General features: G+C 42.1%; 1 protein-coding gene across 2 annotated transcripts in view; it reads right to left on the bottom strand.

Annotated features, from left to right (window-relative positions):
* KLF12 (KLF transcription factor 12) overlaps positions 1 to 24,746 on the bottom strand; it is a 369,879-nt gene that overhangs the window by 256,595 nt on the left and 88,538 nt on the right. For both annotated transcript variants that reach the window (XM_075061546.1, XM_075061547.1), the window contains exon 2: positions 8,234 to 8,297. In XM_075061546.1, coding sequence (XP_074917647.1) covers positions 8,234 to 8,254 — 21 coding nt within the window. In that variant the 5' untranslated portion in view covers positions 8,255 to 8,297. The remainder of the gene's footprint in view (positions 1 to 8,233; positions 8,298 to 24,746) is intronic.

Here is a 24,746-nt window from a genome sequence, read left to right as displayed (position 1 = left end):
TGCTGGACCACCTGAGGACCTCCAGGATCTTCATGAAACTAGATCTTTGGGAGGCATATAATCTAGTGCACGTAAATCCTGTGGATGAATAGAAAACCGCTTTTCATACTGATATTGGTATGACAAAAACTTGATTTAACCAATGCCCCTGCAACATTTCAACATGTCAGAAATGATGTCTTCAGGGATACCCTGGACCAGTACATGATTATCTCTCTCAACAACAAACTAGTATTTTCCAAGAATGCAGAGCAGCACTACCACCATGTCTGATGAGTCATGGTTGTACATCAAATTGGAAAAGTAAACCTTGAACTAGGCCACCATTGAATTTTTGGGGTACAACATCTTCCCAGAGGGAATCCACAAGGATCCGCAAAAGGTGGAAGCCATCTGCAAGTGCACAGCACCTTGAACCCTCCAGGAATTTCAATACTTCCTGGGCTTTGCAAATTTTTATAGAAGATTCATTGCAAACTTCTCCCAATTAATAACTCCCCTGACTTCACTCCTCTGCAAAGCCACGCTATTCGCTTGGTTGCCCAAGCCCAATTTGCTTTTGACCAGATAAAGGTCTCCTTCACTATGGCCCTGATTCTGGCACACCCTAACCTGACTTGTCCATCTATAATGGAAGCAGATGCATCCAATGTGGCCCTAGGCGCAGTACTCTTGCAGCGATTCATATCCCAATCAGTTCTGCACCCTTCTCGAAAGCTTGCCCCTGCCAAGATAAGCTATGAACTAATGAATAGAGAGCTGCTCACCATAAGAACTGCATTTGATGGATGAACCAGAGGCAGTTGAAGTGGGTCATGTTCTTTTCTCGGTTCAAGTTTATGCTATCTACCTCCCAGCAAAGCAAAATACTATTTTTTCCCTAATCTCATTCTCAGAAGTAGTTGAACCATTTTAGGAAAAACTTTCTCCAAACACTGCAGTTTGGGGCAGATACCAGCCAGAATGGTTTAAGTTTGGGAACATTATAAGAAACTGAAAACAGAGTCTTGGAATAGGAAGTGGCAGGCAACCTTAACTATAGATGTCATTACCAATGTAGCCTATGACATTAAGAACACACCTATAAACTTTTAAAAACAGTTTAAGCACAAGCGTATTATTAATGAGTGTGCAGGTGTGAAGAGACAGATACTAAAACTTTGCTCATCCAGGACTCATTACCATTAACAATTGTTTTTCATGGAGCAATGACCCTGACAAAAAAAAAAAGCTGTATTTATTTTACAATGACATTTTGTATTTCGGTAGCATATATATTATTAAAAAGTTACCTAATGTTAATCAGTAAACAATATTTGGTCATTCTGCCAATTCTACATTAAATCTAAATTAGTACCTTTTTTTGAAACTTCCTATTGTAAAATGTGACCATATCATTTTTTTTCTTTCTGCAGCTTTCATTCAAAACAATACTGAAGCTCCTGTATGTTTCCGTGATTCTCAATTCTTCCTCTTCCAAAGTACCTTTTGGTAAAGGCAAGTTAAATTTAAGAACTACTGCAAAGTCTATGCACCAAAAATATCGCAGGGCCTTTCCCAACTGAAAGGAACTCTTTACAGATGCTAGCCCACATAATTTTTTTGGGCCACTCAGCCAAGAGGCTGCTCCCGATTCTGAAGAAATTCCCCTGGGCAGTTATGTACCTCTCAGATGAGCAGCTTTTATTAAAAAGGGGTTGTATTTTTCTCAGCAGGCCAACCATTAACTAGGGAAAAATCAGCTTATTTTAGTGCCAATCTCCACCCACTGCTTCCTGAAGTTTTGTCAGAGTGACCACGGATATCTAGTACTGCATAGACACATTTATAAAATAGCCTTTCAACAAATACATTGGATATATTTGTTTCTAAGATGTGACTATTTTGAATACAATAGCTACAACCCTGTTTGGGAGCTCCTCAACAGAAAGAGCCAAATCACATCACTGTAACTCCACCTGGTCTAAAAGAGGTCAGTTCACAAACCACCTACCAAATAAGACTCCAGGCCTAGACTTACATACACACAAGAACAGTTCATCAAAGTATGTACGCTTTGGAATCCCGCCCTCGGCCAGCTGCTGAGGAGCACTGAGTAAACACACCAAAATAGTTGCAAACTGAATGGAAGAGAGCCAAAATCAAGACCCATAAACAAGAAACCATTTAGACTATGAAAGCAACGGCAGAGCAGAAACTGAAAAAGTGGTATAGAATAGGTTTTATACTGCTGTTAGGCACAAAGGCTAATAGGAAGGCTGAAATCTTCCCAGAAAGCATTCATTAATTTTACAATGTCAAGGGGAAACGGAATCAGTTCAAATGAAATGAAAGCGTGTGAAGCAGAAAGGGCTCATTGCAGACATCTTAAATGTTTTTACTACTTGGAGTACATCATTTTTGGACCTGCCCCCAGCAATTTTTCAGCAATCAGAATCAGTTCCAAATCCACCCTGACTGCATCCAACCTGAGCTGGCTCAAAGCTGAATCCAATGATGATTGAGCACAGAGAAGCTGTACTATTCTGGATGTGCATCTGTCAGAGCATACACTATTCCAGCAGCCCAAAAGAAAGAGGCAGCAGAAGAAGATACAACAGATAACCTGCCCTTGACATAGAATAAGAAAGAAAATCTCTATTGCTCTACTCTTTATTGAGGATCAGATTTGGAAAATTCAGTTGCCTCTCATCCTCATGGGTTCCCCTGTATAAAGTATGTATCACAAGTTAAAGCTAATGAGCCATAAGCCTATGGTTGTGCTCCAGCAGCTATTCAATATCTGATCATGGTTGACAAACTGGATGTAAACTGTGCATTATAAATATTTTTAAATAAAGAGCAGTGTTTTAAAATATCAAATTTTTGATCTTTAATGGACTAATCCTAATAAACACTGAGCACCAAGAGAGATTTATAGGAGTTCTTGGTCTCAGTATGCCCTGAATCTGACTGTCATTCAATTTATGTGCTAATTTCTTTAGCTGTTTTATCCTAGATTTTTATATTCCTAATGAATTATGACAAAGAAAGCATCAAACTACAGTCTCTTTGCTTTAGCATGATGTAAACTGCAAGGAACACAACTGAAAAAGGATAGTGGATTGATGCCCAGCACTAGAATACACTTCTGAGATTCATATACTTTATCCTTTCTATATTCTAGTCATAGTTATATTCCAATGGATGAAGTTAAAGATGACAGAGACTATTCAGAGCAGTCACTTCCTTTCTAGGAAAACCGTGATTGTGGATGCAGGGAGGTCAGTGTGTGACAGTAATCAAACACCCCATCACACTGGTACTGGAATCCTGGTAAAAGGATGTGCTCTAAATTCAATGAACACATAGTATGAAAACGTGAAGCTTAGAGGGACATCTCAGCAAAACTCAAATGCATTTTTGACAATTGATCACTGAAAAAAAAATTCTGTATCTTATAGTTTCGTTAGTTTTAGAGATTGTGTGTGTTTTGTGAACAACCAGACTTTAAGTGGTCAACTGCGTAATAGAATTGAGTGGCTTTATATAGTACCTTTCATTACAACTTCTGGAGATACTCAGGATACCACAGTGATGGGGATCATACAAGAATTTTGATAGATAAATCTGCACCTTAAAGACTGTTTGTCACAGGTCATATTGTGCCTATTCATTTTGGTTTGTGTCTTTTCTCCAGAAGCTAAAAGTTAAAAAGAATTAAGTTTTAAAACTCTGACGTCCGTGTTCAAATCCTTAAGGAGACATCTGTTAAAGCAGTGTTTCTCAAATTGGAGTTGCCACTTGTGTAGGGAAAGCCCCCGGCGGGCCGGACCAGTTTGTTTACCTGCTCCATCTGCAGCTCCGGCCAATTGCGGCTCCCACTGGCCGCGGTTTGCCGCTGCAGGCCAGTGAGGGCTGTTGGAAGTGGCGGCCAGTAAGTCCCTCGTCCTGCACCGCTTCCAGCAGCTCCCATTGGCCTGGAGCAGTGAACCGTGGCCAGTGGGAGCTGCAATCAGCTGGATCTGTGGACGGAGCAGTTAATTCTTTTTAACTTTTAGCTTTTGGAGAAAAGACACAAACCAAAATGAATTGGCACAACATGACCTGTGACAAACAGTCTTTAAGGCACAGATTTATCTATCAAAATTCTTGTATGATCTCCATCACTATGATGCTAATGATATACCAGAATATTAATGTTCCAAAGAGAAGTTATATTTGGTTTTAAGTGGCCTTTTAACTGTCTGATGGCTTTCCCTGTAGGGGAAAAAAGAAGCCAAACTAGAGGCTTAAGATGAAATCCTAGCCCCACTGATCTCAATGAAGCCAGAATTGCACCCTTAGATTTTAATAGTGGCAGTAAAAGTACCACCTGCCTCTTTGTTGCTTAAATTGTCCAGAACCATTCTTAGCTCCAGAAAGAGAATTTTTACTCCCAGGCATTGAATTTGTCCATACAACAAAGTCTGTATGAAAACAATTGTATGATTTAGTCATTGCATTTTTCTAGTTTGAACGCAGAAGTTTAGCAGTCTGGTTGTGGAATCCTTCATTTTGCATAGGTTGCCAGACAGACAACATGCAATAATCATAATTCACTGTCTTCGTCCCTCATACATATATATCTAGATCAGTTATCAACTTCCCCAAGACTACTGGGAAGTGTAACCTGAATTGTATGAGAGAGAAAAACTATGACTTGGACGCACCTAGACATCACCATGCTCTGCAGTTCCTCATTACCTTTGCTAACACTTTGCAGAGAACCAGACAGAGGAAAAATAGGGAAAGGAATTGCAGATACCACCAGAAGGATGAAAATGCATCTCTCCCCACTGCACTTTTAGCCAAGAAACTTAGGAACATTTCAGTTTTATGAAGGTAAATGGTGGCAAGTCATTTCTTGAGTTCACCACAGAAGACTCCAGCACCAAAAGCACAAGGTGGCCCTTCTCCCTCTCAAAATATTGGCCATAACTTTCTCTGTCTCTGGGATGTGACGAGCAATTAGACTTTCTGCCCTGACATAACTTCCTAATTCTAATGCCCATCACGATAACCTAGTCCAGGGATCGGCAACCTTTGACACGCAGCATGCCAGGGTAAGCTCCCTGGCGGGCCAGGCTGGTTTGTTTACCTGCTGTGTCCATAGGTTTGGCCAATCACGGCTCCCACTGGCCACGGTTCACTGCTCCAAGCCAATGAGGGCTGCAGGAAACAGCACGGGCCAAGGGATGTGCTGGCCGCAGCTTCTTGCAGCCCCATTGATTTGGAGCAGCCAAACCTGCAGAGATGGCAGGTAAATAAACCAGCCCAGCCCGCAAGGGTGCTTACCCTGGCAAGCTGCATGACAAAGGTTGCCGATCTCTGATCTAGTCTGACTTTGTTCTTCCTCTATTTGTATGGTAAGAGACACTGCAGCACGATTGTCTGAACAGACCTGGCAAAATAGGTGTGTAAGTATCCTGTTTCATCTGTAACACATTGAGAACTTTCCAGACCAACAGGAACTCCAGCTTGTTTACATATAAGTAAAGGGGTCTTTGCTAGCTCTCTTGGCAATCAAAAGAGGCTCTGTAGTCTGTCTTTAAGATATCTATTCGCTGCATTTCAGGAATATGTAAGTCTACCAAGAAGTGCAGTTTAATAGCATTAGTTTTTCCCTCCTCTACATCTGAGTTAGCCAAGAAGTTTGTAACATTCAAACACTGGTTCCCCAGCTGTGTGGGTTTCCTTCCATCCAATAGACACTGGTATCAGAGAAGAGTCATAGAAAAGTTAGGAAGTTGAGCTGAGACAGATCTCACAAGTTGAGCTTTCAAGCTACACAGAACTCTTCTTCAGGTTAGGGAAAAGTGCTCAGTGTCACAGCTAAGCACAAGATGGAACATATAATTTAGCATAAGTAGTTAATGCGCATTCTAAGGGACCATTCAAGGTGAAGTGGCCACTTCACACTCTGCATACCTTTCCCAGACTTGAAGAAGAGTTCCGTGTAGTGCGAAAGCTTGTCTCTCTCACCGACCAAATTTGTGCCAGTAAAAAATTTTATTAAGAAATGTTTAAAAATAGGTGATACGGAGTGTTGAAAATTTAGTTATTAGTCATCAGGGATACCAAACAGAGTATAGGGGGATGTTAGTATTTTGATATTGAATAGCGCATAACACATACAGTCTGCAGTATCCCCAATGGAGGGGTTTAAGGTGGATGAAACAAGGTACAGTCAGCAAGCAGTGAGGGTACATCACTCATACAGGAATTACAGGCAATCATAGGTATAAATAAGTGGGCCGAGTAATGACGATAGGATGACCTTCATATGGTGGAGTCCAGTTCGGTTTGGTGGCTTCAGGGGATAAGGTCCAACAGAGGAAGTCTTCAGATCTCTTCCTCATTGTGGATGCGCGAAGTCACGCCGACTCATTCTCGGTATTGGGAGTGGCCGGTGATGTGCTCTGTATAAATGTCCCGGGACCACCGAATAGTGTTCGAGACCATTAGACGTCACATGAGCCGCGCGTAGCGATGGCCTACCCCACAGGTCCTCAGTACATGCTCGTTACAGGGGTCCCAAGCGCCCAGGGCCCCAACGATCAGAGCGTCGGTGTATACTTCATAGCCCTTTGTCTGCAGGGTGTCGGCCAGGGGAGCGTATTTTTCAAGTTTGCGGGCTCAGGTTTCACGGAAGGCCATGGTCCTATTCTCAAACGGGATTGTCACATCGACGAGGATGATCTTTTTCTGATCCTTGTCTGTGACGACAATGCCCGGGCGCAGCGGGCTTTCGGTGCCGGGGACAGCGCGGTTGATGGCGATCTCTCCCAGGCACGGGGCGATGGCCTTCACTAGGCGGTCCTGGATGGTGTTGTGGCACAGCTGCCAGGCACCGGAGTGGGGTTTGAAGCTGCACAGGATGTGGGGCAGGGTCTCGGTGACGTACCAGCACTTCCTGCAGCACTTGTCCTGGTTCCTGTGGCAGACGGCTCCATTGAGAGGGATGCAATTCAGTCGGGCGCGGTGTATGAACAGCCAGTCGGCGAATCGGGTGAAGCTGCCCGCAGGGAGAAAGTGGTTGCTGGAGTCCCACTTCCTGGTTACCTTGGAGGCCTTACTCACCCACCTTGTCTATCTAAATAAATTAGCATCTTCATCCAAATGACCTCAGGAGAGTAAAGGTCTCGTTGCCATGGTGAACCACTTTGGGACAATGCACAGAATGAAAACTCGTGCTTCCCACAGGTATTGCACTTCCAGGGAAAACTTAGTTTTGTTTCTGTAATCGGAACGCATGAGAATGAGGAAAGCTTTGCTTAAATCTGTTTTACACCACCTGACCGTAATCATTAGATCTTTCAAAATGCTCTTCTTAAATGAGTGGCTGTACTCCAAATCATGGTACTGCTGATTGTATTTGCCATTACAATGTATTTACTCTATGCAGACAGGGAAGCAAAGACAGTTTCCTTTAAGCAGCCTTGAAGGGACACTGGTTAAAGTAGTATCACAGCTAAGCATTAGTAGCCATTACCTCAGAGGACAGAGAAAGATTTCAAAACATACTGAAATTAATCATTTTATAAAGCATGCAAATTAAGGACAGTGAATTACTCAGGCCCACCAGTACCTGTTCCCTTATAACCACGGGAAATTGATGCTGCAGAAACACCCACTCTACTTTTAAAAGACGATACTCCAGAGAAAGATCAAAAAGCGCCAAGTATCTAACTAAGATATCCTATTCTATTCAGTTTCTCATACTGCACTTATCAGTTTGGCATTCATCCAACTCATCATTGCATTCATCCAACAATGCATTAAACTGCATAACTAGAATCTGTAACGGAAGATATCCTCCATTTAACAATTACTTCAATGTTGTGGACGTAAAGAAGAAACACCCTGGAATCTCATGCCATTCAACCCTTCCTGTCAATGGAATTGCATGAGACTTAAACCAGCACAGAATTTATCCCAAAACATACTTTTCAAATAACAATAAGCATTTCCAACTGAATACTTTCACTTAATTTTCTGTTTTCTTTTGAAAACTTAATTTTTTAAAAGTATCAGAAAGTGTATCATTAAACCCCGTATAAATTATTTGCCAACAGAACCTCGTTTGACAGACAACAGGAACATGAAGTTCAGAACATTAATACTTCACTTAATGTGCTTTTAAAGAAAATATGTATCTCTGATGCTACCAGTAATATTTATAATGCATATGGCTGTAAAATTGTCAACAAACTTTTATGGCTTTCCTCTTCATAAGAATACTCAGTCATCCATTCATTCCTCGGTCCACTTCAATCCTGAAAAAAAAAAAATCAATAATTCTGAATGAATTAGGAAATGGGCACTGAACAGATGTAACTTCTTCAATGTTTTATTTTTGTTTCTGAACTTTTATTGCCTACTTTTGCAAAAACACAGGGATTTACTCTGTGGTGAAACATTGGAAAAGCACTGTGTTTTTCAATATTTTAAATAAACCAGGCTGAATATTTCAAATACTAAGTTGTGTCTCGTGCTTTTCAATTAATTGATGTTTTAGTTCATATTTTTCTGTCAATTCAATTTCTGAGTAGTTACTCAAGTGTTCAAAATTTAAGCTTCTTTGCATGGACAATAGGTCACATGATAAATTTATACTGCATGATTGGATGGAGTAACTCTTTAGCAGATGTCCATTTCAAGTACCTACAATTTTGATTTCAAAATGATTTAAAATATTCTGCAAGATTTGATTAATATTTGCTGTTTAAGGCAAGTTTCTTGCTAGTAAAACTCATTCACTAGAACAGGGGTTGGCAACCTCTGGCACACGGCTCGCCATGGTAAACACCCTGTCGGGCCGAGCCACTTTGTTTACCTGCCGCATCGGCAGGTTCAGCCAATTGCAGCTCCCACTACATGTGGTAAAAAAATTTCATAGTTCAGCATTAAGCCATCGGGAAAAAATTATATGACATAAAAAGAAACAAACAAAACAGTTTTATTTTCTTCACTTCTTCAGATTAGATAGAATATAAAAATCCAGTCAATTTTGCAAAGTATAGTCTAATTTCTGTAAAGCCTTTAAAAAACCTTTAAAAAAAAGAAAGAATCCCAAACTGTGGCCTTTAATTTCTTGACACTATGCCTTAAATCAGGAGTCGGCAACCGCTGACACGCAGCTTGCCAGGGTAAGCACTCTGGTAGGCCATGCCAGTTTGTTTACCTGCTGCATTGGCAGGTTCGACCGATCACGGCTCCCTCTCACTGCAGTTCGCAATCCCAGGCCAATGAGGGTGGCGGGAAGCCATGGCCAGCACATCCCTCACCTGCTGCGCTTCCCACCGCCCCCATTGGCCTGGGACGGCAAACCACGGCCAGTGAGAGCCGCGGTCGGCCGAACCTGCCAACGCAGCAGGTAAACAAACTGGCCCGGCCTGCCAGGGTAGTTACCCTGGCGAGTCGCGTGCCAGAGGTTGCCAACTCCTGTCTTAAAACCTCTTGCCAGAATACATGCATATAACTGGAATGGACTTTTACTTTCATATGTCCCCTTTAATAAGGTAAGCCGCGTGAATTCAAGACTAACTCTGTTGTCAGACAGCTAGTACAAGTAATCTGTTATAACTTGATTTTTTTTCAAACTGATGCTGTCTCTCCAATAGTGACAGCGAATATAATTTATTCATTTTTAAGCCATAACCCAGTATTTCATTACTGCTATACATACATTAACATAGCTATCAGGTTTAAACATACTGAACAGCCTCTCTATATGAGAACCTGGAAAAGATGCAAAGATAGTAAACGTTAATGAAACCCATAAACATCCCAGTCATTAAGCACCAAATCTATGTAACTTATTAACTTTTAATCCAATCTTTTTTAGAAATAAAATAAATGTAAGTTCCAAATTAACATTAATCTGAGTCACAAATGGTTGCAAATTCTCTAGATACAATTATCTCACTACATTTAATTAAATTCTGTAGGCTTGGAGTGTTCTAACTACTGAAGAATATTTGTGCTATCTTTGATGTACCTTGGAGGGTGTCTTTTTTGTTTAATCTCCTTTGGCATTATTTGAATTGCTTCAGAATTTCCATTTCATGAGGCAAATTTTCTTTGACTTACAACTGAGCCAGTGAGCATTGAGCAATGTCTAATTTTATTTTTTTTTAATTTAATTTTATTTTGAATTGCACACTGTAGGGAGATGCCTTTGACTTCCTAGCAGCCTCATTCTGTGCCAACGTCCAAATACTGGACACCTGAGCCAGGTTTTCTGTGTCCTAAAAGTATACACATGGCATGGTTATCTAACCTGACTGAGAAAGGACTCAGTCACAAAACCGTTACATTACATATTACAGTATTTCAAAGCTTCATAGGGTGTCCCTCAAAAGGAAATCTCCTTTGACCTGTAATTGTTTCCAGTTCTCTGTATTTTCACCTCAGTTACGTTGCTACACAAACATCCTACAGTGCAGCCTAGCTTCATGTTACCAGTGAATGCTGGAAGTCCTATTAGCTCACTCTGGCTATGGCAATAATGAGAACAGGGATGTGTTTTTCCAAACTGCTTAAGTGTAGCTATCTTACTAATCATAGCTGCATTTGTTTTACATTATTAAATCATATACAATTCCCCCTCTCCCCCCAGCCTGGTGAAAAGGTTCCTTCATTAACAATGATGAATGATTGCTGTTGCTTATATATTTCCCTATGCATGTTTACTCAATTTACTGAGCACTGAATTGTTAGTTCCCTTTCACCTTTAGAAATGCCAGTCTTTTTTCATTCTCTTTGTACGTCAGATTGAAGGCTCATGAAAATGTTCCTGGTTGGCCCAAGTCCTCAACAGACAGTGTGAGCACATCACAAACCCCAGCAATCAGGTTTCCCACAATACTGCCCCATGGTTGTGCATCAGTCCACACACTTTAAGGATGAACAAGGAATTAATTCTCCAGGGCATATATTCAGTCCTTGACCTCATAGACTCATAGACTTTAAGCTCAGAAGGGACCATTATGATCATCTAGTCTGACCTCCTGCACAAAGCAGGCCACACAATCTCACCCATCCACTTCTGTAACAAACCCCTAACCTGTGCCTGAGTTATTAAAGTCCTCAAATCATGGTTTGAAGACCTTAAGCTGCAGAGAATCCTCCAGCAAGTGACCTGTGCTCCATGCTGCAGAGGAAGGCGAAAAACCCCCTCCAGGGTCTCTGCCAATCTGCCCTGAGGAAAATTCCTTCCCAACCCCAAATATGGCAATCAGCTAAACCCTGAGCATGTGGGCAAGACTCACCAGCCAGCACCCAGGAAAGAATTCTCTGCAGTAACTCAGATCCCATCCCATCCACATCCCATCACAGACCATTGGGCATACTTACCTGCTGATAATCAAAGATCAATTGCCCAAATTAGGCTATCCATCATCATTCATCCCCTCCATAACTTATCAAGCTTAGTCTTGAAGCCAGATATGTCTTTTGCCCCCACTACTCCCCTTGGAAGGCTGTTCCAGAAACTTCACTCCTCTAATGGTTAGAAACCTTTGTCTAATTTCAAGTCTAAACTTCCTAGTAGTCCAGTTTATATCCATTTGTTCTTGTGTCCACATTGGTACTAGCTTAAATAATTCCTCTCCTCCCCTAATATTTTGTAATCCCTCGATTATTTATAAAGAGCAATCATATCCCCCCTCAGCCTTCTTTTGGTTAGGCTAAACAAGCCAAGCTCTTTGAGTCTCCTTTTCATAAACAGGTTTTCCATTCCTCGATCATCCTAGTAGCCCATCTCTGAACCTGTTCCAGTTTGAATTCATCTTCTTAAACATGGGAGACCAGAACTGCACACAGTATTCCAGATGAGGTCTCACCAGTGCCTTGTATAACGGTACTAACACCTCCTTATTATCTTGCTGGAAATACCTCGCCTGATGCATCCTAAAACCGCATTAGCTTTTTTCAACGGCCATATCACATTGGCAGCTCATAGTCATCCTGTGATCAACCAATACTCCAAGTCCTTCTCCTCCTCTGTTACTTCCAACTGATGTGTCCCCAATTTAAACTAAAATTCTTGTATTAATCCCTAAATGCATGACCTTGCACTTTTCACTATTAATTTCATCCTATTACTATTACTCCAGTTTAACAGGTCATCAGATCTTTCCTGTATGATATCCCGGTCCTTCTCTGTGTTGGCAATACCTCCCAGCTTGTGTCATCCGCAAACTTATTAGCACATTCCCATTTTTTGTTGTGCCAAGGTCAGTAATAAAAAGGTTAAATAAGATTGGTCCCAAAACTGATCCCTGAGGAACTCCACTAGTAACATCCTTCCAGCCTGACAGTTCACCTTTCAGTACAACCCGTTGTAGTCTCCCCTTTAACTAGTTCCTTATCCACCTTTCAGTTTTCATATTGATCCCAATCTTTGTCAAATGCCTTACGGAAATCGAGGTAAATTAGATCCACTGCGTTTCCTTTCTCTAAAAAAATCTGTTACCTTCTCAAAGAAGGAGATCAGGTTGGTTTGGCACGATCTACCTTTTGTAAAACCATGTTGTATTTTGTCTCAATTACCATTGACCTCAATGTCCTTAACTACTTTCTCCTTCAAAATTTTTTCCAAGACCTTACATACTACAGATGTCAAACTAACAGGCCTATAGTTACTCAGATCACCTTTTTTCCCTTTCTTAAAAATAGGAACTACGTTAGCAATTCTCCAGTCGTACAGTACAACCCCTGAGTTTACTGATTCATTAAAAATTCTTGCTAATGGGCCTGGAATTTCATGTGCCAGTTCCTTTAATATTCTTGGATGAAGATTATTGGGGCCCTCCGATTTTGTCCCATTAAGCTGTTCGAGTTTGGCTTCTACTTCATTGGCCTGTCCAGTGAGATTGGTGCCAATTAGGATTAGCTGCAATGTGGATACCTGCTACCACTTCAATTCACACAAGCCATCATAGAGATATTAAAAGATAAAAATGTTGATTACGTATGACTTGGTCTGGATTTGAACTGGAAATGAAAAGCCACACATCAAATTGCAATTTCAAACTCAGACAGTATATCTACACTGCACACTGAGCCTGGGCTCTCATTCAGGTTTGAGGCCAAACCCATCTTCCATCTACACACAGATCAGCTTGACGCAGGTTAGCAAACACTCAGGACCTGGCCTGCGGGGTGTGGGGAGGGAAAGAGTCAGAGACCAAGTCCCGCTGCACTTCGGGTTCAAGCATTGTCGTATTGCAATGTGGACACACCTCAAGTCACAGACCTGGGTCAGAATGTCTGCATAGTGCAGTATGGATGGTTTAGCATGGCTGAGACACCCAGGTCTAGCAATTGTAAACCCAAGTTTATAATGCAGTGCAGATGCTCAAGCATGGGCTTAGAAACACTGAGTCTACAAGTCCAGGTCCCTCAGACCCTGGCTTAGTGTGCAGTGTAGACATGCCTCTAGTAATCCTGTCATAAAATGGCCTGATTGTCAGATGTGCTGAGAACATGCAACTCTCGTAAAAGTACCAACAAAAAAATCACACCACTTACAAATCCATAATACACTCATTTTGTCAATTATATTACCACCAAGAAACACTTCCTGGATTTTTGAAGACAATTTATTCTTCCAGGTTTAAATAAGGTTGCTATGAAATACTTGTTTTGTTTTAAGTAGTAAATGGAACGTGATGTGAAAAGTCCAAACAGGAGCACTTACATGCAGTATCATTTTGCAAATATGGTTTTTAGTACCAGCAAAAAACCTGAAGCACAAAATAAGAAGATTGGAAATAAGAACAACATTATTTGTTTGATCTAAGACCCTTAAATGACCAAGGGCTTTCTGTATAATCACAGAGCAAAGTCTCTAACAAACATGAAACGTCAGTCTCAGGCCAGGTCTACACTACAAACTTTTGCTAATGAATGTTACATTTGCACAAAGCTGCAGCAGTTACCATATCACTTGTGCATGTACATCGGGACTGCACGTACTCACTAGGAGTGCTTGTTTCAATGCAGGTAACGCAGTGTGCAACTCACCACAGTCCAGCACACTATTTTTTGGGAAGTTTTGGCAATGTGTGGTGGGGCATAAACAAGTAGCAAAGGAGGTGACTCGAACTGCAGAGTCAAGTTCCCATCATGCAACTTTCTCCAATACCATCTCTATCACATAATTTTCATACTTATTTTGAAAATTCCACCCACAAAGGACTTGTCATGGTCCACCATCTCTCAGAGAAGCATGGAGGCTATTGTCATGAGCACTGCAAGCATTGGATACATGAACCTCCAGTATCTGCAGAGCCACAAGAAGAGCCACAGGGAACATGATGATTTCCTGGAGGACAGATTGATGGTGGCATTCATAGAGCAGCGGCAAATGGTGGAGCGCTGGTTCTAGGCCAAAGAAATAAATACTGGCCAGTGGGATCGCATCGTAACGCAGGCTTGGGATGAAGAGCAGTGGCTGCAGGACTTTCAGATGTGCAAGGCCACATTCCTAGATCTGTTTGCTGAGGTTACCCAGCCCTACAGCGCAGAGACACCAGAATGAGAGCTGCACTTGACAGCGGAGTGGTGATCGTACTCTGGAAACTTGCAATGCCAGATTGGTACCGGTCAGTGGAAAATTGTTTGGGAGTTGGAAAGTCCACTGGCAGGGCGACTGTCATGCAAGGGTGCAGGGCCATTAATCATCTCCTGCTATGCAGGACCATGACTCTCAACAATGTGCAGGACACAATGGATGGGTTTGCAGCAATGGGGTTCCCAAACTGTGCTGGAGCAATAGATGGCACGCATATCCCTATTCTGGCACCAGACCACTTGTAACATAGTACATCAAACAGAAAGGGCTATTTTTCTATGGTTATGCAAGCACTGTCAGAACACCAGGAATGTTTCACCAACATCGGCATTGGCCAGTTGGGGAAGGTGCATGACGCACACATCTTTAAGAATAGAGGACGGTTCAGAAAATTACAAGCAGGTACTTTCTTTTCCAGCCAATGGATTAACATTGGTGTTGTAGAAATGCCAATAGTGATCCTGGGGCACCTAGCCTACCCCTTACTCCCCAGCTCATGAAGCTGCACACTGACCAACTTAACAGCATCAAAGATAGATTTGCCTAATGGCTCAGAGGAATGGCAGCTGGATGTTCTTTTGGCAGACTGAAGGTTCGCTGATGCTGTTTATCCACTAGACTGAATCTCAGTAACCAATATATCAGAACAGTTACAGCTGCCTACTGCCTCCTGCACAATACATGTGAAGAAAAGCGGGGGGGAGTTACCACTGAGGTGGAGGAGTTTGAACAGCCAGACACACGGGCTATCAAAACAGCTCAATGTGGAGCTAAACAGCTTAGGGAGGCTTTGAAAGAACACTAACTGCGAGCCACAGTAATGCATTGTGGTGTACTGTGCTTCACCTAGCCCTACAGTTTGGAGGCTGTTAGGAACTGCATGGTGCTTGGTGCACATCTATGAATATAATACTGACAATGCAGCAATTAATGTTGTGGTGCTTCCTGTGTTTGTCATTGATCCTATAAGCTGTATCACAGTATACAACAACAAGTAAATGGGTACTTTCACTACCACCAGACATTACGCAGTATATGTTGGGAATCAATAAAGATGAGCTATTTACCAAACAATACAGTTTTATTGACTAATGAAAACACCTTAAGAAATTCTGTTCAATTTAAAAGCAAATACATTAAAACCTTAATAAATTTATGGAACAGAGGTTAAATAAGAGGAAGAAACATTCATGTCCATTTTAGTTACACATACATTAACTGCGGCTCTTACAGGTTACTGTATCTGAAGCTGTCATTGCCCTTAATGTCCCCCTGTGTAGAGTGGTAGGGATAGGGATGCAGCCCCTGATGCCACGTGAAATGTGCAGGGTGGCTGTAGGGAGGTGCTGGACTTTGTAGTACTCCATGGCCTGCAAATGAAGGCAAGCACAGGATTGTAGGCCCACAAAAGTCTGCAGCCAGAGAAGCCCCATTATCACAGGCAGCTCCAGGCACCAGCGCTCCAAGCGCGTGCCTAGGGCAGCAAGCCACAGAGGGCATTCTGCCGGTAGCCGCAAGGGCGGCAGGCAGGTTGCCTGCGGCGGCATGCCTGCAGAGGGTCCGCTGGTCTCATGGTTTCGGCGGACCTCCTGCAGGCGCACTACCAAAGCCGCAGGACCGGGAACCTCCCACAAGCAAGCCGCCGAAGGTAGCCTGCCTGCTGTGCTTGGGGCGGCAAAATACCTAGAGCCGCCCCTGCCCATTATGCCCTGATGCATCTCCTACTCCTTTTCCTGGCGAGACTCCTGGGCCTTTCTGCTCTTTTCCTCCCCAAACAGTCTGCAATATTCATCCTCCAAGCCCTCTGCTCATGGAGGATGATGCAGCACTGGCTTGCAGGATCTCACTGAACATGTCACTCCAAGTCCTCTTCTTTCTCCTCCTCATCTGTATCAGGCATTCCAAAGGTATAGAGTGGGAACCCCTCAAGACCGCAACAGCCATAAATGCAGATAAAACACAAAGAGGTACCATTGTCTGTATAGTCTGAATGTAAATTGAAAGTTAGATTCAGAACTCCCTTCCCTTGCTCCCCTAAAGTTTTAAACAAGACTTGATTACTGACACTTGTGCTTCAGAGTGATTGTGCACGGTGCAACTCACAGCACCAGCCATGCTGAATATGGCCTGCTAGGAGTGAGGGAAATGCATTAAACTATATGTGAGTATAAGTCAGTGCCGCTGAATACAGCACCATTTTCCATAGGTGATGGTAATTTCAGCTGGTATCTCATTCCTCAAGGTAACAAAGGCACAAAGGGCAGAGCTGCTGCTGGTGTCCCAAAGGTACCCGGGCCCATATGCTGCTAGACTGTTTACTGCAATGCTGCCTGCCAAAGTTATAGCCAACTGGCATGGAGAAAAAAGTGTCCTACTGTGGAGGAAGAAACCTTTGGGAGAGGATTGCAGAGGACCTCCATGGAAGTTTCATCAAGAGCTCTCAGAAGGATTTCAGAGACATCTGTGTACATAAACTGCTCCGGGATGCCCTGGCCTAACTCTACAGGGGAAGAAAAAGCAGATAACAACTCTCTCTCTCTTTGTTGTGAATTAATGAAAAGTTGATAGCTGTGTCCTGCTAAGCTGGGGATGCCATCACTGCAATGGGAAATAAACTTACACACTCACCAAAGATTCCTTCCCGTGCTTTGGGATCACCCATGCTCGACTGCCAGGACTGACTAGACTGTGGTGGAGTCTCAGGCAGGCTCTGGCTCAAAGCATAATGGAGCCCCCCAGTCACATGTCCCCCATCTTCTTGCTCTACCTCAATCCTTGTTGTTCATGCCAGGTACCTTTGACTCGGGCTCCTCGGAGGTATCCATGGTGTATGCAGGTAGTGGTGGGGTCTCCACAAAGTATCGCATGGAGCTCTTTGCAAAAGAGGCAGATCTGAGGCTTGGTACTGGATCAGTTGTCCTCTTTGGCCTTCTGATATGCCTGCTGCGGTTCCTTTGCTTTCAGATAGCACCTCTGCTGCTCCCCGTTGTACCTCTTCTCCTACATTCCCTGTGGAATGTGCTCATAGATATCCAAATTTCTACAGCTGGCCTGTAACTGTGCTTGAACAGTCTCTTCTTCCCACCAGACCAGGAGATCCAAAATCTACTGTCTACTCCAGACTGGAGTGCATCTGAATTGTGTAGCTGGCGTGCTTAACTGGGCAGTTGCACACGACAATGGAGAGCAACTACAGGTGGGGCTTGCCAAGATGAACAACCAGGAAAAACCATTTCAAAAATGTGCTGGGCTTTAAAGGGGGGAGTGGCTTCCAATCTCCATTACCCCTAGGCAGTGGAGTTAACAATTGTGATCACAGCAGTCATTGTCAGGCATTGTGGGACTGCTGCTGGAGGACTGGAAAAATCAACATAAATAACTCAGCATCTACAGTTACTCTGTACTGACCTCAGTAATTCAACCATTGCTCAATGTGGCTCATGGAGCTGGTGTTACTATGACAATGTAATGGAGAGTTTGCATTGGTTGGAGAAAAATTTAAGTGTAAACACATGCACAAATACAAGATAGTTTACATTAACCTAACTTTATAGTGTAGTCCAGGCCTCAGACTGATGAGAACTGACAGAAAGAAAACACAGAGTTGTGTCTCTTTCCAACCAAAAACTAGCTATCTTCATAAAACTAGGGTTTCAGAATTTTAAAAACTTGTAAACATTTATGAAAGCTACCACATATTTGCCATAGGCTTGTTTTCCCACCAGCAGAAAACCATCAGGAATTGAAATGTCCAATCCACGTGAGATCTTATGGGTAACAGAGTAATACTAAGGTATTTCCAGCATGTCAAACACCTTCATTGACTCGCAAAACATTACCATTGGGGGATGGAAAACATGTACTGGGTCAGATTCAGAAATGAAATATCAGGTTGATCTTATTAATGTAAGTTTATTCAAAGTCTATACTATATATTTTTTGTTTATCTCTCTACTTTGAGAATATATTTTTTAAATTATAAATAATACCTAATATTGATTCATCAAAATAGAAAAGTTTGATGAGGCAGATAGGCCCCACAATGGCAACAAGAGTGTTATAAGAGCGTGTAGATCCATCTGGCCCCACCTCCCTAAACCTTCAGCAGATGTCAGGCATAAAGAGGGGACTTAAAAGGAGGAGACCCCAATTCTGGGCTGATGAGGAAGGAGGGCAGAGCTCCACTTCTCCTGATGTGAGAGAAGCCTGGTTGCAACCCAGAGTGTAAGCAAGCCTGTCAGTCAGATGAGCCTTCTCCTAGAAGGGACAACAGGTTGCTGGGGGACCAAATAAAGTATGGACTACTTGAAGGCAAGCCCTGAACAGAACAGCAGGATCACATAGAATACTCATTGAACGACCTGTTTTGAGCTGTTTTTTATCCTGATTTTTTTCTGTACCTTAATACTTTCTGGGAGTGGTAGAACTGGTGTGATTTGACCCCTGAGCTAAAGCACCACTACCTTAGACCTCGCAAGAGATAGCGACTTACCAATAGAGACCTGCACCTGGGCGAGTCATGCCCTGATAGGCATGAAGGGATGCTGCAGAGGCAAACCCAGTCATAAACAGTTAATATACTGGAAATATGAAAGTCATATTTATACAGAATTTATTTTTTATAAATTCATTGAGAAATGCTCACTAGCACAATTAGAGGGTTATTCCTGCATTAAATTCCTCTTTCCAGGATTTGGAAAAACGAGCCCAATCCTTACGTTATGCAGGTGACACTATCTTTTCTTCACTTCAAATAACGTCACTGTCACAGAACTGACCCTCCACTTGGCTGAGATCAACCCATGCCTGAAGCACAGCTGGCTGAAGCTGAACCTGAACAAGACGGGTGGGCAGAAGAAAGCACTGGGAAGAGTTGGACGCTGCAGAACAGTCTCTTTCAGCTGAAGGCACACAGCCACAACTGATCAATATAGACAGTAGTTTAGGAGTGCTCCTGCATTACTTGTTGACACTACCCTTTCACACAGCAGTGTCCACGTTGAACACTTTTCATCATTTCTGGCTGGCAAAGAGATGACCCATCGTTGCAGAAGTTGACCTAGCCTCAGTAGTACATGTCTCTGTCATCCCCAAGCTGGGCTATAGCAATGCAATATGCTACTCACAGGCTTAAGTGCTTTGCTGAATAACGATTTAAATAACTATATTCTCTAGACAGCAAATCTCACCTTCGGAAATATCCAGGTTTATGAATCACTTTGTCAAATCATTTATTTTATTGTAAAAAGGAAGCATTTTGTCTTATTTGTTTCCCTTAAGTTTGCACTTATGCGATTTTCCCAATCTTCAAAGGCCCTGAGTCCCAGCAAGCCTCCCTGAGGAGGAGGGCTGAATATGACTTCTTCAAATCCCATCAATGATGCTCTGAGCATTAGATTGGGAACTGAGTTGTTTGAGACCAAGACAAGGTGCTCTCTTCCTTTCTGGAAGTGAAACTCTGCAGGAAGGGACTTCCCAATTCAAATTTCCAGCAGCACCATTAGTACTAGATACCCCCAGGCTTGACCTCTTCACTGGATTTCTAATTCACAACTAAATTCAAAAGCTTCATAGATAAAACAGACTAGCAGGGCCACCCTGAGGATTCAGGGGGCCTGGGGCAAAGCAATTTCAGGGGCCCCTTCCAAAAAAAAAATTGCAATACTATACAATACTATATTCTCATGGGGGCCCCTGCAGGGCCCAGGGCAAATCGTACGACTTGCTCCCCCTCACGGGAGGCCCTGGGAAAAATAAACCTTACATATCTTGGCACAAACCCAGTTTTGAGAAAACTTCCTTACAAGGTATCACTAGTTCTCAGCATTAAAGGCATTAAAGCTCATTAAAAGAGTTGGACAAATATTTTCCAACAAAACTTTTTTTGGATCCAAAACTAGGGGTTTTTAAAAAGCAGAAAAAAATCACGGACAATGTCTGCTTTCCTTCAAAATTTGTTGTTGTTTTTTTAATTGAAAAGTTGAAATTAGTCTGCCAAAACCTGAATATGGTTTGGGGTTTCAGAAGTGTGTGGCCAAATATTTGCTGCTTGCTGTGTTTGATTGTTTAAAGATAATAAATAATAACAATAAAAATCTTCTGCTTAAAAAAATCTGAAACTTTTGAACCACCTCAGCTTGTGACCAAATGCCTGAGCCCATCCAGTCAGAGATTTTTCCAGGTTTCTGATACTCTGCTGGGTTCCTTGACTCATATCTGTCTCCATAACTTTGGGTTCATTTAGGTTAGAGCATAAGAACAGCCATCCTGGGTCAAACCAAAGGTCCATCCAGCCCAGTATCCTGTCGACCAACAACAGCCAATGCCAAGTGCCTCAGAGGGAGTGAACCTAACAGGTAATGATCAAGTGATTTCTCTCCTGCCATCCATTTCCACCCTCTGACAAACAGAGACTAGGGACACCATTCCTTACCCCTCCTGGCTTTAGGGTAGGGAAGGATGTGCCTCCCAAACAGCCTTGCCCTGCCCCCTATCCAACCCCCATCCACTTCCTGCCCCTCAACTGCCCACCCCCCTCAGAATCTCCGACCCATCCTGCTCCTTGTCCCCTGACCGTCCCCCAGAGACCCCCACAACCACCACCCCGGGACCCCACCCCTGCTCTCTGTCCCTGCTGGAGCTTGCAGCCTCGCCCCCTTACCATGCAGCTCTGAGCGGGGAGGAGCTCAGACCCCACCAGAGCCATGCTGCAGCTGTCCAGGGACACTCCTGGATGCGCTGAAGCTCCGGGAGAGGGGCAGAGGCGGGGTCGGGCCAGGGCCAGGGAGGGAGCCTCAGACATTCTCGTGGGGGCCCCTGCGGAGCCCAGGGCCTGGGGAAAATTGCCCCACTTGCCCCATCTCAGGACAGCCCTGCAGACTAGTGATTCTTCAGAGATTCTGCCAGGGGCTACTAAAAGATTGTATGCGTTATGTAACTTCAAAAAAGGACTACCACACTGTTATAATTCAAACCAGTCAAAACTAAGAATCAACCCAGTGTGCTATTAGGGCTTCTGTCAAAAAAGTATTTAAGATTATAATTCAGATCGTGAACCACTGTTTTGTCTGCTCTGATTGCAATATTTTGCCAGATGGAACAAAGAATAGGTTAAAATGTCAATATGTATTTATTAAATGTTAACATTCAAATTTATAGTCTTATATGGGACTGAAAGGACATTTTTAATATATACAGTACTAACCTGTTACAATGGGGCCAAGTATTTAAGTTTGTTCTTACAAAGCTGCTAGTTGCTTTTCATAGTATCTTCTCTTAAAATTCTTGGTTGGGGTTTATTTTCTTTGTGTCTAAGGGTGAGTTTATTTATTATTATATTAAGATTTTTTTACATATTGCTGCAGTTAGTTTGTCATAAAAATTATCTGAAGTTTAGTCTAAATATTTCTGAAGCTAAACTTAGTGCTTCATATTACAATTTTCACTGTTATTTTGATTAAAAGTGAAAGAGAAGCAAGGGTCATAGAAAGTGGGATGCTTGTTGCTAGGCAACACGTGATACCTAGCTCTCGAATTCCTATAGCATGAAATATCTATAAAGGCTACTACAGTGAATGACATCTAGTAAAGAGAGAAATCAGAGACACACGTTTACTGGAATGTGTCATAAGTCAATGTAAGAAGCAGCAGCTGTGCCACCCAATCCAGTTCCCAGGGTATATGGAAGTAAAAAGGCTATCCTGGACTTCAATTGGAGTGGCATGTATCCATGGGGATATCATCAAAAACAGTATTTATTTGTAACCCAAATGATGTAACACTACCAGTAAGGGACCAAAACACCACAAAGGTCTTAGCAGGGAGGGGAGCTGCATACTTTGGTCATCTAGTTGCAGAGTTTAGTTTTTATCATTTCATTATGATGTTATTTTTAGACAAGAAAGGAGTGCATTGAGTGACCTACTAGATGGAAGTAGAGGATTCATTAACAAAACATAAACAATCTGCAAGAATTCTGTATATTTATCTCAGTTCTTTTGAAGCTTAATTCAAATTAGCCGTTCTTGTTCTAATGAGTATACTCAATATCACTTGAATAAAGGTTTGCAAGATTGATCCCTTTTTCTTTATGAAATCTTAATATTTGAAACTAATGAATTATTTTAAAAGACAACTTATTACTCATCTCTGTTTTATTGCTTTCAGTTAGGAAGACATTTGAAACAAGGACTCTGCAAACTCAATGAAGACAGGGAAAAGTTCTCTTCTGATGTCTTATTTTAAAATACACCAGTACTATGCATCCATCATGCATCCGACGAAGTGGGTATTCAACCATGAAAGCTCATGCTCCAATATGTCTGTTAGTCTATAACGTGCCACAGGACTCTTTGCTGCTTTTACAGATCCAGACTAACGTGGTTACCTCTCTAATACAGTACTATTTTGATATTTTAAGACCTGGTTTGTCAAAAGCAGATGTAGTATGGAACATAATAGGGAATGCACTACCCTTTTTAAAGTTTGTCCATATATATTTTAAAGAGTGCTTAATCTAGAAGTGTTGGCTTTTTCAGCCACTATAGGTTATTTGCCAATAAGAAGTGGGAAACCAAAGTGCAGATATGAATGCACAAAAAACTTTTCGGTACACCAAATAAAAAAAAAATAGTCAAAATGCATGTGCAATACCTACATTTTTAAAGCTAAAACAGGTTTTTTTCCATTTGTTAAATTTTAAATACAAACTAAATTCTCACCTCTTATGTGTCACCATCCTAAAAAGATTCATTTTAATAATCAGTGGTGTTTAAATTACAAGAGGGCAATTAATTGCATGGAGCAAAGAAAAACAGAATCATTCCTCCCTCTGCCAAACTCATACAAATGCTGCCAGTTATTTTTAACATTTCCAGACATTTGAGTGAACTGATTTTACTCTGGGGCAGATTCTGTGCCGAAAATTTAAAATTCTGCAAAATTCTGCATGTTTTATTTGTCAAAATAATGCAATATAATCACACCACTTTCAATTGTTTTGGTAATTTATTTAAATTACAATAAAGAAAAAAGGTCACAATAACTATTCAGCATTTCCTAAACACATGAACGTTACATTACAAACACTTGGTAACTTATACCCTGCAGTCCAGTTATAAACCTGGATTTTCATTTAAATTACATCACACAACACCAAACATGGGGGGAAAAGAAAGGAGAATGTCATTTTAAATTGCTCAGATTTTCACACAGGAAAGTCATACAGTTTTGCTACTCATTGTCCTGGACTGGGCTGGGTACTTTGGGAAGTGCTTGCTTCTGATTGTCCTGACATTTTATTGACTTCTTGGTAAATGTTTTATTTGCCCTCAAAGTCTTTTTTTTTAAATGGGTAAGTAAAATAAATCCTGAGCTGTAATCTAACACCACTGTGCCACTTTGGCACAGAAAAAGAGTGAGAAAGCACATAGATCTTCCTAGTTGATTCCCTTGCTGTCATCTGTAAGGCTTTACATCACTCTAGCAACGTAGGGGCCTTAAAACTTTTACAGGTTTTATGCTCCAGGGGGAATTGACTGAGAATGGGAACAGTTAAGGAATAATAGGAACATTAACAATGTTACTACGATGCAAGCTGCTACATTTCTGCATCGGGGAAAGAGCCTTCCTCCTGCGTAATAAGACCACCTACCCCTCCATGCCCCCAGCAAGCCTCAACTGTTGGCAGTCGCGCACCCATGCCCGGCCACGTCCCCAATGGTGATCAATGGCTCCCTCACAGGCACACATGCCCAGCCCCTCCCACAGTGATTTGCATTTCTGAGGCTGCTCCAGGAACACTGGAACAGAAACACTGCCTGGGCTGCCAGGGAAGAGGCGCGTGTCTCCTTGCAGATTTCTTTTGCATTTTTTTGCACGGGGGCACAGAAATAAGTGGGCCATATGAATTCTGCAGGGGCACAGAATTCTGTCAGGAGTATGATTATAACCATCATATTCTTTTAATTTCCTAGGTTTGGGCTTTAATAAAATGATTTAAAAATGTAAAACTATTTCCAAGACACAAGAGAATGCTGGGCTGCACAATATACACACTCAGCACAAGAAGAATTCTTGTGGAATTCTGCCTTATTCCATATACCTTTATATAGATCATATTCCATTTACAACATTGAATTAAAAC

Source organism: Chelonoidis abingdonii, chromosome 1 (assembly GCF_003597395.2).
Source record: "Chelonoidis abingdonii isolate Lonesome George chromosome 1, CheloAbing_2.0, whole genome shotgun sequence".
NCBI lineage: Eukaryota > Metazoa > Chordata > Testudines > Testudinidae > Chelonoidis > Chelonoidis abingdonii.
Note: the sequence above shows the minus strand (reverse complement) of the source record. Positions and strands in the feature narration are given on the sequence as shown.